The 15,073-nt window shown below is 38.6% G+C and overlaps 1 protein-coding gene across 10 annotated transcripts in view; it reads right to left on the reverse strand.

The window, feature by feature from the left end:
- MLLT10 (myeloid/lymphoid or mixed-lineage leukemia; translocated to, 10) overlaps window positions 1–15,073 on the reverse strand; it is a 224,038-nt gene that overhangs the window by 128,408 nt on the left and 80,557 nt on the right. For 9 of the 10 annotated variants that reach the window (XM_014539374.1, XM_014539373.1, XM_014539368.1 and 6 more), the window contains 3 exons: window positions 9,157–9,260; window positions 6,890–6,983; window positions 4,839–4,934 (listed from right to left, as the gene is read on the reverse strand). In XM_014539374.1, coding sequence (XP_014394860.1) covers window positions 4,839–4,934; window positions 6,890–6,983; window positions 9,157–9,260 — 294 coding nt within the window. The remainder of the gene's footprint in view (window positions 1–4,838; window positions 4,935–6,889; window positions 6,984–9,156; window positions 9,261–15,073) is intronic. The other variant, XM_014539372.1, reaches the window with a different exon arrangement.

Here is a 15,073-nt window from a genome sequence, read left to right on the forward strand (position 1 = left end):
CTTGTCAATCTCATAAGAAATATTTGAAGCAAAGCAAGTGTATTTATTAAGAATACACTTGGCATATAGCACAAGTGGACAACGCAGCTAGTCTAAGTGCCCTCACCTGGTGGAGGTTTAGGGGGTTCTACACTTTTCTGTCTACAGGTTTCAAGGTTCCTCTGCCAGATAAATTGGTTGAACAGACTAAATTTCAAGGTCCCTTTTTTACTTTGTTGTGGCTTTTTCCAGAGTTTATAAGAACATCTGGCAATTTTATCTTCACAAGTCCCAAGACTGCTGACTTCTCTGTTTAGTGGATGAGATAAAACTCTCCCTTCTTTTCCCCTTCCCCTCCTCCTGCCTTAGTGGTTATCTTTTCTGCCTAACATCCCCCAAGTGATATTTGTCTTTGGGTTTAGCTGGCACAAATGGCATTAATTGGGTCTTTGTTCTGTATTTTCTCAGCCAGGGTTAGGGAAGAGAGGTATTAACCATTTGCTCTCAAGTGTCCTTGTTTGGGGAAGATAAGTTCTTAACTTATCACTGCAAGCTGCCCAAACTGTTTGGCCTCGTTTAATTTTGTCTCAGTTTCCCCATTTCACTTGCTCAGAAATCTTCCTAGCTTCTTACTATCCTGCAGGAGACAGATGGATTTCTAGCATATCTAATTGGAACTGAGTGCATTTCCATACACTACATAGTCATTAATGGTGAGTTGGCTGTAAGATCTAAGAATAGTATTACGTTTTTTATACATTATGGATTAGTTAGCATTGATGAGTGGGAAAAGGGTGACTCTAAGGATCAAATGAATTGGTGCAAGATTAACTCTATGTAATAAATAACCACTGATTTCTAAATAATGACCTACAACTTAGCCTTTAGAAAAAAATTATTTCTGAAGCTGGAAGCCTCCCAATAAAACCACATATATATGATGTGCCTCTCCAATTCCTAACCCTTGCCCACATTTCATTCTATGGCAGTACTATGTAAACATAAGGCTGAAAAGAAAATTCTATTTTACAATCAACATTAACTCTTGAATTACACTCTTCCTGTAACTTTAATTCATTTCAAAAATGTACTTAGGTTCCTTTAAAAATATGTCAATTTCTCAATTTTTACAGAAACTGTCCCTTATTCAAAGTCATATGTCACTATTAACTTTTCTTATGTCCTTGCTGACATTTCAGTTAATATCTATCCAATATTAATATATCCTGGGTCACACAAAAATTCTCTAAAAAGCAAAGGTTACATATTTTATTATTTCATTATAATTATATAAAAGGTTAACTTATAAATTATTTCACTTTTAAATAAGTGATTTGGATAGCACAATATTTAGTATTAAATATTTCTTATTGCTTACTTAAAATTTAATATATTTTAAAATATGTGCCAGGCCCGGCCAGGTGGCTCATTGGTTGGAGCATTGTCCTATACACCAAAAAGGTTGCAGGTTCGATCCCCAGTGAGGGAACTAACTAACATCAAATGGTCTCTAACATCAAATTTTTTCAGCTATATTATCACGTAACATCATAACATAATAAAAAGTTCCTTCCCAAATATTACCAAGGCAAGCAAACAAGTCTAACATTAACTTTATAGTATATTTACCACAAATTAGATTATAAGAAAATCTTAGTTATTACAAAATAAAATGCACAAATGAATTTTAAGTTTGATTAACAAAACCAAGTTGTACTAAATTTATATATGCTAAAAGTACAATTCAAATATCATTTGCATACTAATGAATGCCAATTGCTAAAATTTAAAGCTAAATAAGTTTCACTAAATACAATGTTTTTCACGTTAGTATTCAACAACTGCAAAAATTTCCATAAAATAAAAAATCTAATTCATTCCTAGAGCAAAAAAAAAAAAAATGATTACTAAATAAAGTCATCAGCCCTGGGATTTATTAAACACTGTACCACATTTAATAATTGTCCATTAAGAATACCATGACAGGGTATATATTAAGATAAATATAATCATTTTTTTTCTTCACAATTTATAATGAGCCCTACCTAAGAAGCCCATGTTTGTGGATTTAAAAGCTTAAATAAAATCTGAGAGTGCTTCTTACTAAAACTGCTAATTAAATCAAGTCTGCCATTCTTCCATCAGTAATCCAAACAACAGACAGCAAGACAAAGCCCTACTATTGTCACTATCACAAAACCACCTCACTAAAGAAGTGAAAATCAATATGTATACTTGCTGCCTAAGGCCTATAAAAATTTTTATAAACCTAACCAGTTCTCTAAAGGTGAATATAAAGTTGTAATTATTATTTAACTCATAATTGCAATATTAATCTAAAAATTTTAAACTTGAGCTTTTAAAATATTTACCTTAAAAAAACCACTAACATAAATTCAAACCAAATTTGTTTTAAAATAGCATTAGCTTTTTAATCACCTTCCTGATCTCAAGTATTTACAAACATGAAAATGTTACCTGACTTAGCTTTTAACACAATCTGCAGAAATATGTTCCAAACTGGTTGTATAAACTGCTTAAAAGTTTTCCTGTGATGGCAATATGTCCAATGAATGATTCTACAGTCCTTACTAGTTTACTCATAGCCTTTAAAATAAGTGAAAATGTAAGCAGAAAATAGGTAAGTAAGAAGAAGACAGATTGATACTAGGCAAACTTTTGATTAAAAGACAAAATAGTCTCAAAGAAATGGTTTGGCATTTGGCCATTTAAAAAATAATAAACAATTAATACCAGTGGGAGAAAAAAAAGTCAAGAATATAGTACAGAACTTCCTCCCTAGCAGGTTTGGCTCAGTGGATAGAGTGTCAACCTGCGGAATGAAGGTTCCCTGGTTCGATTCCAGAATAGGGCACATGCTCAGGTTACAGGTTCAATCCCCAGTAGGGGACGTGTAGGAAGCAGCTGATCAATGATTCTCATCGTTGATCTCTCCCCCCATCCCCCTTCTGCTCTGAAATTAAAAAAAAAAAAAAGAATATATAGAACTTCCAAATTGTTCTATTATGAAGAAAAAAGCTGATTAGATTTTTACTTAAATCTATCCTATATAATAAAAGCCTAATATGCTAAGTGTCCAGTTGGCCGGTCAGCCATTCAACCAATCAAAGCGTAATATGCTGATATGCTAAGGCCGCTCAACCTCTCACTGTGACATGCACTGACCACCAGGGGACAGATGCTCCGACCAGCAGGTTAGCTTACTGCTAGGGTCCGGCAAATAGGGACTGAGCGAGCCGGGCCAGACACGCCCTGGAACCCTCCCGCAGTCCCTCCCTGGCTGGCCAACTTCCTGTGTCCCTCCCCAGCCCCGATCGAGCACCAGTGGGGTCCCTCCACCTGGCCTGCGCCCCCTCGCAATCTGGGACCCCTCGGGGGATGTCGGAGAGCCAGTTTCAGCCTGATGGCAAAACGACCAGTCGCTATGACGCGCACTGGCCACCAGGGTCAGACGCTCAACACAGGAGCTGCTCCCTGGTGGTCAGTGCGCTCCCATAGGGGGAGTGCCGCTCAGCCAGAAGCCGGGCTCACAGCTGGCAAGCGCAGCAGTGGTGGCAGGAGCCTCTCCTGCCTCCTCGGTAGTGCTAAGGATGTCCGACTGCCAGCTTAGGCCCGCTCCCCATGGGGAGCGGGCCTAAGCTATCAGTCAGACACCCCCAAGAGCTCCCAAACTGCGAGAATGCGCAGGCCGGGCTGAGGGACCACCACCCCCCCTACCCGCCCGCCGAGTGCACGATTTCGTGCACCAGGCCTCCAGTGTATAATAATAAAAGCATAATATGCAAATCGACCAAACAACCAAACAGCTGAACAACCGTCCGGACAACCTTCCGGGCGACCATGCTATGACACACACTGGCACCAGGCCAGCAAGACGATTGGTTGGGGGGCCCTGCCATCACCTCACAATCGCCCCGCAGAGGGCGGCCCAGGCCACCCTCTGCAGGGCAATTGATCACGGAGCCCCGGCCAGATGGGTGGGGCCTCCCTCTGCTGGGTGATTGATCACGGGGGATCATCCCAAAGAGGGAGGCCCAGGCTACCTGGACGGCGGCCACAGAGAGTGGCCCAGGCCACCCGGCTGGCGGTGCTGTGGCGGGTGGGCAGGGCCTCCCTCTACAGGGAAATTGATCTAGGGGCCCTGCAATCAATCGCCCACAGAGGGAGGCCCAGGCCACCAGCCAGCACACTGTGGCAGGTGTGCAGGGCTAGCCAGCAATCGCCCCACAGAAGGAGGCCCAGGCTAGCCAAGCGATCACACCTGATGCCTGTTGCCTGCAGTTGAGGGTGGGGAGCAGCGCTGCACAGATGGCAAGCAGCGGCAGAGGCGGGGGCGGGGGCCAGCTGCCGACGACCAGGGGAAAGAAAGCCCCAATAGGCCATGATCGTCGGCCAGGCCTAGGGACCCTACCCCCGGGGTCCTGAATTGTAAGAGGGCGCAGGCCAGGCTGAGGGACACTCTCCCCCCACCCACTGTGCACGAATTTTGTGCACTGGGCCTCTAGTGTGAAATAATCAGTTAGTAATATGTAGCAATAAACTATTATTGCTTAAGTCACGTAAAGATTTCACAATATGATCACAGTAAGACATTCAAGAAATCCCTCTCATGTTTTCAATCAAGGTGTATTTCAAATTTTCAGCTAAATGGGTACAACTATATTCACAAATATGGCATCATTTTAGACCTAACTCTTTGACTTAAAATTCTATATTAATAAAAAATTTCAGTATTTCATTGTCTACATTCAGCTATTGAGAACTTAATTTTATCTAAAAAAGGAAAAAAATCTATTAAGTCGATGTGCTACATATTTAGCAACAACAAATCCACTTACTTTTTTCTCTTTCTCATGATGTTTATCCTGAGAGTGAGAGGAAGAATCACTTAAACTTTGATCATATGACCTATTAGATCCCCGTTTGCTCTTTTTCTAAAAAAGAAAATATATATACATATATGTATATGTATATAAAATTTTTTAAATAATCTTTTTGTTAGGGTTAAACCAATTCAAGTGTGAAATATTTCAAAATGTCTACTGAAGATAAAATGTCTCACTATTTTAAATCACATAATCCGTTTACACACCCTCCATTATATTACCTATTAAATTATAAAGAAAAATCTAAACTTAAATTTAACATTAATGCCATATTTTTGTACATTTATTAAAATGTGTGAAGACTATTTTCAAACAAGCAGAAGCTTATTTGTCACTTTATCACAAAACCACTCATTAAAGAAATCAAGTATAATTTTCAATTTCTGCTTTAAAAAAGTTTCAACCAAAATAGAAAATGCTGTATTGAAGAACGATGCCAAGACTAGAAGAAAAGAAAATATTTGAAGAGTTACTTTATGCCTCTAGGAAAAGCAAAAAGCCTTTTGATCTCAAAAGTATTAAGGCATTACAGCTTTCTAAAAAACTTGTTTCTGCAGTTAAGAAAAAAAAATTAAAGAAAATGTCAGTAACAGACCCACGCATTTTTCAAAGCATTACTAAAAGTATTACACATTTCTGTTTAAAGTATTTACACAACTTCATAATAAAGTATGGTGAGGGTTATTTGAGGTATTTAAAACTTGGTGGTACCATAATTATTTACACTGTATAAAAATAACTATAAAAGGTGCTCAAATTCTATATAAATATAGACCTTATACAATCTTAAATTACTAAAAAACTTTTTATTCCTCTACTAGCAAATGGAAGAACAGCATGTCAATAACTAGCATTTATATAAACTTCTATTTATATAAACTTCAAAATCCATTTTTATTATTTCTGTATTTTATCTATTTTCATCTCTCATTTAGAAAATGAAAATCCAATGCTTTTAACATTCAAGAAGCAAAATTTTCAATTTTACTATCTCAAAATTTCTCTTACACACTTCAGTATTCTGTCAGTCACTAAAATACATCAGTCTTCAACATCCAAAGAATATATATACATATATATATATACTTTTAAGTATTTCATATGCATGAATCAGAATATTGAAGTTATGAGCTGTTCATTTCAAGAGAAAGGGGCCCATAATAATATTATTTAGAAGGAAGGAAGGAAGGAAGGAAGGAAGGAAGGGAGGGAGTGAGTGAGTGAGTGAGTGAGTGAGTCCCATCCACAAGGGAAAGGTAATAATAGAATTTTTTTTAAATTTTTAAAAAGACACTAAAGAAAAACAAAGAAGCCTTAAACTTCAGTATATATATATATCTGACTGTTATCAATGACAACTGAGAAATAGACACTTGAGACATTAAAGAAATTCTATCCTTCAAAGGACATGAACACAAAATAGTTAACAGGTAATCAAATATTACTTAGTCACCCATGCTATTATGTAACAAAAAAGACTGACCAAATCTAAAATATTCCCCAAAGTTGTATTTAAATATAGTTAATTAAGATCTTTAACTAAGAAGTCACAAAGCAGCCTTATTTCAGTTTTACTATCTCCTAGTAAGTAAATGTATATATAAAAATAAATAGTAATATAGCAAAAAAAAAAAATGAGAAGTGACAGAGAATCACAAAATGTATATAAATAAGTGTTAAAATCAAATTAAATGAAAATAGTATTGAGTTATAGTGTTCTTTAAACATGTGCTTTTTCTACTAAATGTATACCAACATTTACTATTAACTATCAATATATGTTTTAAATTAGAATTTTAGAATAGTCACCTTTATAAATGAACTGAAACAAAGCAAAATCTTTTAAAATGAATAGATCTTTTCATCCCCAGTGAAGAGCATGCTAAGCAAACCTAATCTCAAGCAAAAATCAAAGGAAAAAAAATAGCTATTATGCCCTTTTAAAAAGAGTCAACTCTACTGTCAAAACTAATCACTTTAGCATTTTAATATTAAATTCTTACCAGCTTACTAAAATGGTATTTACAGTAGCCACAGTATTGGACGTTATCTGCACCATTCCCTTCTTCTTCACAAAGTAGTCCAGCAAACTGAGCACTGAAAACAAAAGCCAACTATATCAATAACATCTCAAACCACAATATATACACAAATTGAAATTCACTTCAAAGAACGTAACACTTGTAAGACCTTAATCTCTTAAGAGAAAAAGGGAAGATAAAAGTACACTTACCCCAACATGTAGTTGATTTTAAGTTGTATTTATGGTTTAATATAAACTTTTCACCCATCTCTAACAAAGATGAAGAGTTATACATGTTTTACATCACAAAACAGACAATGAATTCTTTAAGAACCACTCCGAGGTCCCAATAATTAACTTGATTTTACTTTTTCAATCTGTACCAGAGGTACAAATGGAAAAGCAAGGCCTCTAAGGGGCTGAAATGACATGTGATGGTATTTGCCCATGGATAAAGATTACATACTGTTAGAAGGAAAATGCTTCAAGTCATAGCACAGTACAGTAGTAGGCAAGAAAAACATAAGCTGTGTTCTTCAATCAAAAACAATTGAAGAAAAGGAATTGAAACCTAAAGTTATGATATTTATATACTTTTAAAATACAAAGTGCTAAAGTTTATAATCATCATCTTCTCAATTTAATCTCCCACTTTTAGCATTCCAAAATTACAGTATTAGTATATATCTCATTCCCAAAAAGTCAACTTTCATCATTGGAAAATTAAGTACAGTATTAAGAGAATTTATAAAGACCAAAAATGTTTCCATTCCCCAAAATAATCTAAAATAGATTTCATAAATCCACACAGTAAGAGTTTAGGAAATAAGGTATACACCTGTATTGACTATTAAATATAGACTGATTCTTAAAATTAGTAGGTAAATGAATTCTTTGCAGACTTTTATTTTTAACTGGTTTATTATATTGAATATTTTAGGATAATTTCTGCTCTTGAAATTTTATGCTGAAAAACCATCTACACTAATAAAAGGGTAATATGCTAATTAGACCGGACATCCTTCCAGAAAAAGCCACGGTGGAAGGGGCCAAGACAGAGGTGGTTAGGCGTGATAAGGCCGACAGGAGAGAGCAGTTAGGGGGATCAGGACGGCAGGGGAGAGCAGTTAGGAGGATCAGGCCGGCAGGCAGAGGCGGTTAGGGGCAATCAGGCAGGCAGGGGTCCTGGATAGGAAAGGGTGCAGGCCAGGCTGAGGGACACCCCCCCACACCCACCATGCACGAATTTCATGCACTGGGCCTCTAGTCCTATATAATAAAAGCCTAATAGGCTAAGTGTCCAGTAATCTGTTCAACCAATCAAAGCATAATATGCTAATGATATGCTAAGGCCACTCAACTGGTTGCCATGACGTGCACTGGCCACCAGAGGGCAGACAGTCAACCGGTCGACCAGTCAATATGACGTGCACTGACCACAAGGGGGCAGACACTCTGACTGGTAGGTTAGCTTGCTGCTGGGGTCTGGCAGATCAGGACTGAGCGAGATGGACCGGATACGCCCTGGAGCCCTCCCATGGTCCCTCCCCAGCTGGCCAACTCCCCGTTTCCCTCCCAGGCCCCGATCGTGCACCAGTGGGGTCCCTTGGCCTGGCCTACGCCCTCTTGCAATCCAGGACCCCTCAGGGATGTCAGAGAGCCGGTTCTGACCCAATCCCGCAGGCCAGGCTGAGGGACCCCACTGGTGCACGAATCCATGTACCGGGCCTCTGGACCTTCTGGAATGACCTTCCGGAACGACCAGTGGGCCGGGGGTGGGGCCGAGGCAGCAGCCAGGGCTGCTGCAAGGGCCAAGCCCCTTGCACGAATTTCATGTATTTGGCCTCTAGTAATAATAATAATGATGATGATGGCAACTGCTTTTTTTCCGCCTTAAAGCAAAGACAGCAAAGAAATGCTACTATCATTCATTAAATCCTTTCTGGCACTGCACTAAGAGTACCTACATCAGTTCTTTTAATCATAATAACAAATCAAAGGGTAGGTAACTAAAACTAATATTTTAAACAAAATGAAACTGAATAAAGTACATTAGAACCAGCATCCACCTATTGAAAATTCACTCTAGTAAGTTCAATTATTAGAATTATCTTTATTACAAGTAAGTAAATATAAACATAAAAACTATCCCAATAAAATTTACTGTAAATAATATTTGGGCACATAACTACATCTTTCATTTACAAGGTATTCCTCATTTCTGTACAATGATGAAAACATACTTACCATGTCACATGGAAAGCCTGTCTACATCCATGTTTATTACATGTCATACAAGCACCAGTGGCTGCTTTGCTTTCTCTTCCTTGTTCATCACAAATGTAGCAAGTCTTAGGATACAGAAACAAAAATAAAACAAAACCTTACAAAAGCTTGAAGGAACTGAAAATATTCAGAAGTCAAGACCATGGTTTACTATCTAATCTACTTTACTTCTAAACATGAATTCATTTTTTCTGACAGTAACCTAATTTTTACAAACAGTACAAATATGAAAACATAAACAAGGACATATAAGTAGACCTAGGATTTCAGAAAGGGTTTTTGTCTCCGACTCAAAAACCCTGCAAGATAATAATCTTCACAGGCACTGAGACCAAAGACCAAAACACAGCCTTACCACACCTTGTTCTTAAAACCTCCTCAAAATATTCACTGATTCCTGTTAAAAAGCTGTAAAAAAAGGTTTTGCCCTTCCTTTCTTCTGGAAGTAAGCACATCTAAAGGAGTTTGACAAAGGTAGTTGGGAGCTAAGAGATGAAAGACAGTCCTATGTGATTGAGCAAGGTTTAGGCCATTCCAACTGTCCACAAGAATCTTTAGCTATTTATGAAGGTCAGAGATGCCCCCAAGAGATATCAGCCAACCAACACTCCCAGCAACTCTGGCATCAACCTGTTTCCTTTTCCCAAATGAAAATAGCTGATAGACGGTACCACTTTTCATAAAAGACTGAATTATATAAATGGCAATCTACAAGCATCTGTATAATGAATAAAATTATCAGCTAAGTAGAAGTTGTATATAAAAAAATGTTTACATATACACAGGTGATAAACTTCTCAAATGAGACCAATTTCTGAACAATAATAAGGTATAACATAGCCAGCTTCAATAGGATCACATGAATTTTTAGAGGTAGAGAGATTTCCCCACTATGTACTGTGGTACCAAGTAACAACATTCAACAATATTTACCAAAATAGCCTAGTACCTGGTCATGTAAATGAATATCAAATCCTGTTGAAAAATATGGATTCATACTAAACTGAATTATAAAAATTATTTTATACCTATAAAAAGTCCCGAGTTACAATAGAATTAAACATACATTCTTAGTCTAAAAATGATCAAGAAGATTAAAAAAGGACAGAGCTGACTAAAATAGTAACATTTTAGAGAGTGAAATTCTGAGAAAATATACAAATAGGCCTCAAAAAAAAAATACCTTGGTAACTTCCAAAGAGCTGAGAGTGAGAAGATACCATCATTTGACCATTCTAAAATTACAATGGGTCTTTATTTATTTATTTATTTTTAAAAAAAGAGGAAATAGAATGTCCAGGCTACTGGAATGGCAGAGTGAAGAGCTCCATGGATCTTTTCCCTACTGAATTAACTATTTCACAGGTGAAAAACAGCACTCTGAAGTCTCTAAAAATTGCCCTAAAGACATACAACCAATTGAGAAAATTTATCCAAGAAAATCTACTAAATTTCAGTAAGAACAGTTTCTGTGACATTTGAGCCATGATCTGCTCCCATCACCACCACACCACCTCCACACACAGAGCTAGATTCCTGTGATATAAGGTCCCTTCTGTTGAGTGTGATTAAGAAGATGAGGGCTTCCTTTCATCCCAGCTCCTAGTCTAAGGCTACCAGTATAAATTTACCCGAGGAAGGCCAGGTCTCCAGTGACTCTCATCCTACACATTCCTGGTAGCTCCCACTCATAAACTCCCACCTACAAGAGGCCAAGAATCCTGAGGTCCTATCATCCCTTCCCCAGCTTGCTAATAGAATGGACAGGCTAGGAGGGATAAGCAGCCAGCGGTTATTATCCCCTTTCCTCCTAGCACCCTGTCAAACTACAGGTGACTCTTGTGGAGAAGCAGGGTGCTGCCCTATCCCCAGTTCCAGCTCCAGAGCAGTAGTGCAGAGGTTCTGCCCCGTGCATCTTAAGAACAAATAATTCAGCAGCTCTGCCTGAGAGGACTGACATCTGGGACAGACCTTGGAGAAGTTCATGCCTAAGGGCTCAGTCAAAAACACTTAGGTAGTGAGCAATTAAGATAGAACTACCAGGAGAGACCAAGATGGCGGCATAGGTAAACACCGGAGACTGCTGCCGCAAACAACCACTTCAAAAATACAACTAAAAGACGGAACGGACATCACCCAGAACCACAGGAAGGCTGGCTGAGGAGAGACTCTTCAACTAGAAGGAAAAATAACAGCACACCGAGGCTCAGAGGAGGCGCAGTGTGGAAAAAACTCAGGTGCGGAGGTGCGCGCGCAAAGCGGGCTGGTGGCTGAGAGCGCGGTTGTCGTTTTCGGTCAGGGGGGAGTCTCAGACTCTGAGCTCCAGATACGGGCGAATCGCTGGGGACTCGGACCCAAACGGGAGAAGCGGGAGTGTCTGGCATCAGTTGGAAGGCAGCTTTCCCTCCGAGGTTTGCAGCGGTTCCGGGGGTTCTGAGAAGCAGAGCCTCTGGGAACGGGACTGAGAGGGGCCATAACCGCTCCCTCCGCCCGCCCGCCCTGTTGAGCCCGCCCCGCCCAAGCCCTGCGCAGAGCCATTTGCCAGCTCCAGCCAGAAGGTTAGCAAATAAGGGCCCTCCTAGATCACACTCCTACCTGGGGGTCCAAAAGGCTATGTATATGAACTAGGTTGCACCCAATCAGGAGAAATTGAAGTGGGATTTGGGGCAAATTTAAAAGCATTTCCTAAAGCCACAAAATTACACAAAAAGGCTCAAGGGGCTTTTGTACAACCTATGATCAAAAACTGGCTGAACAATAAGTTACTCTAAGGGTAACTCCTAAGAATTCAGACTGGAAAATAAAATCACACTCACACCTGATGGTCTAAAGACTGTGCATGCTCAAGACTGCATGCTCTCAGAAAGGACTGAAGAGAGAACCTTGGGGATGATCTCCTTGGAAAATAAATCTAAGTCACACACACACACGAAATGACCAAAGGACTAAAATCTAACTAGCTAAGGGTGTTCAAGCACAATCTTTTGACTAATAAGTGGTTTATGTTGACCCAAAGGCAACGTAAGAAGACAGGTTTGAAAAAAAACAAAAAACACTTGCAAAGTGGCTAAGTTGCTTGGAGTGTCCTCCCGTACACCAAAGTGTGGAGGGTTCAATTCCTGGTCAGGAAACATACCTAAGTTATGGGTTCAATCCCCAGTAGGGGTATATATGGGAGGCAACCAATCAATGTGCAGATGGTGAGCTACTATGGGTTGGACTGTGTCTCCTTCAAAAAGTTATGTGAAGTCCTAATAAACCTCCAGTACCATAGGTGTAATCTTATTTGGAAATCGGGTAATTGCAGGGATAACTGGTTAACATTCGGTCATTGTGGGGTACGGTGGGCCCTTAATCCAATACAACTAGTGTCCTTATAAGAAGATGGCCATATAACACAGAGACAAAGGAAGAACACCGTGAGGATGAAGGCGGAGATTGAGGTGATACATCTACAAGCCAAGAAATGAGCAGGATTCTCAGCCATCACCAGAAGCTAGAAGAGAGGCATGAAACAAATTCTCCTTCAGAGTTTTCAGAAGAAACCAACACTGTCAATATCTGCATTTGAGAATTCCAACATCCATAACTTTGAAAGAATAAATTTCTGTTGCTTTAAACCACCCAGTTTGTGGTACTTTTGTTACAGAAGCCCTAGAAAACTAATACAGAAGCTGTATAAAAAATTGGCTATGATTTGGTAATGTTTTGGAGTTAGGTGATCAATGTGTGTGTGAGGGGAGAGGGTGGTTTCATTATATTATTTTAAACATGACAATTTATAAAACAGTTAAAAATAAACAAAAGAAACAATGTTATAGTAATAAAAATTAAAACTTTACAAAAGCAGAAGTGAGCAAATTAGAAAACATTTGAACAATAAAATTAGAAATAAACTCACAAAATGTTTAAAGGTAAAAAAATCCCAATCAAATTTTTATTTTTTTAAATTTTTTTAATATACTTTATTGATTTTTTACAGAGAAGAAGGGAGAGGGATAGAGAGTTAGAAACATCGATGCGAGAGAAACATCATTCATCTGCCTCCTGCACACCTCCTACTGGGGATGTGCCCACAACCAAGGTACATGCCCTTGACTAGAATCGAACCTGGGACCCTTCAGTCCGCAGGCCGACGCTCTATCCACTGAGCCAAACCGGTCAGGGCCCAATCAAATTTTTATGTGAAAGAAACCCAAAAAGAGGACATGACAAAGTATTCAACACTTTAAAAAAATAAAACCAATTTGTAAAGAAAACAGTTATTTTTATACTCTCATATAAAGATATATGTGCCCCTAATGTCACACAGCACACCAATCCAGTAGCCTATTTTAATCCAGACTTTTGTGCAGGTTAACATGCATTTCTTTATATTCTCATCATTATAAGAAGAGGTGGTAGATACAAAAGGCACTGGACTTATCCCCTAAAAAAAGGGTCACATGGTGTCATTTGGGAATTTGGGTAGTCACAGTTTCACAGCAAGTCAACGCTTTGAACATTCAAAGGAAAAAAAAACAACACAAAAAAACTAGACCTATAATGGGGATGGGGGGAAATGGCAAGCTGTGTATTCTACAATTTGAGAAAAATCCTTACCAGCAGTAGTAAACCTGATCGATATTACAACTTGTTACTAGGTGTTCTGCTTCCATTTGACACTATTTCATGGTTTTCTACTACCTAAGTATTGCTAAACATTACTGTCGGGGGATAAAACTTCATTATTCCAATTTCAAATCCAAGCTGTATCCTTATTTTCTTATTAAGTATCTTTTTTTCCTTCTATCTGAAACCTCTGATCATCCTATACTCTTTTCAGGTTTAATACCTGTTTGGGGCATGTATGGGTGGCAACTTATCAATGTTTTTTTTTCTCTCTCTCTCTATCTCTTTATCTCTCTAAACATATTTTTGGGTGAAGATTAAAAAAAAAAAGCTGTGGTACATTTACACAATGCAGTAGTGCTCAGCTGTAGAAAAAAAAAAAAGGAAGGAAATCTTCCCCTTTGCCACAGCATTGATGAAGAACATTATACTAAGTGAAATAAACCAATCAGAGAAAGATTTCACTCATGTGGAATCTAATAAACAAAATAAACTAACAAACAAAATAAAAATAGACTCAAAGATAGAAAAACAGACTGATTGCTGTCACAGTAGAGGGTTTGGGGGCCTGGGCTAAAAAGGTGAAGAAACTAAGAAGAAAACAACTTGCCTAACTGGTGTAGTTCAGTGGTTGAGTGTCTACCATGAACCAGGAGATCATGGTTGGATTCAGATCAGGGCAAAATCTGGGGATGCAGGCTCAATCCCCAGTAGGGGGCTTGTAGGAGGCAGCCAACCAATGTATCTCTCTGATTATTGATGTTTCTCTCTCTCTCTCTCCCTCTCCTTTTCTCTCTGAAATCAATAAAAACGTATATATACTTTTTTAAAATAAATCTTTATTGTTCAGATTACAGTTGTTCCTTTTTTCGCCCCATAGCTCCCCTCCAACCCCACCCTCTGCCCTTACCCCTCCCACTGTCATCATCCATAGGTGTACGATTTTTGTCCAGTCTCTTCCCGCACTCCCCACACCCTTCCCCCCGAGAATTGTCAGTCCACTCCCTTTCTATGCCCCTGATTCTATTCTATTCACCAGTTTATTCTGTTCATCAGATTTTTTAATCACTTGATTTTTAGATTCACTTGTTGATAGATATGTATTTGTTGTTCATAATTTTTATCTTTACCTTTTTCATCTTCTTTCTCTTCTTAAAGGATACCTTTCAGCATTTCATATAATATTGGTTTGGTGGTGATGAACTCTTTTAGCTTTTTCTTATCTGTGAAGCTCTTTATCTGACCTTCAATTCTGAATGATAGCTTT

Source organism: Myotis brandtii, unplaced genomic scaffold (assembly GCF_000412655.1).
Source record: "Myotis brandtii unplaced genomic scaffold, ASM41265v1 scaffold215, whole genome shotgun sequence".
NCBI lineage: Eukaryota > Metazoa > Chordata > Mammalia > Chiroptera > Vespertilionidae > Myotis > Myotis brandtii.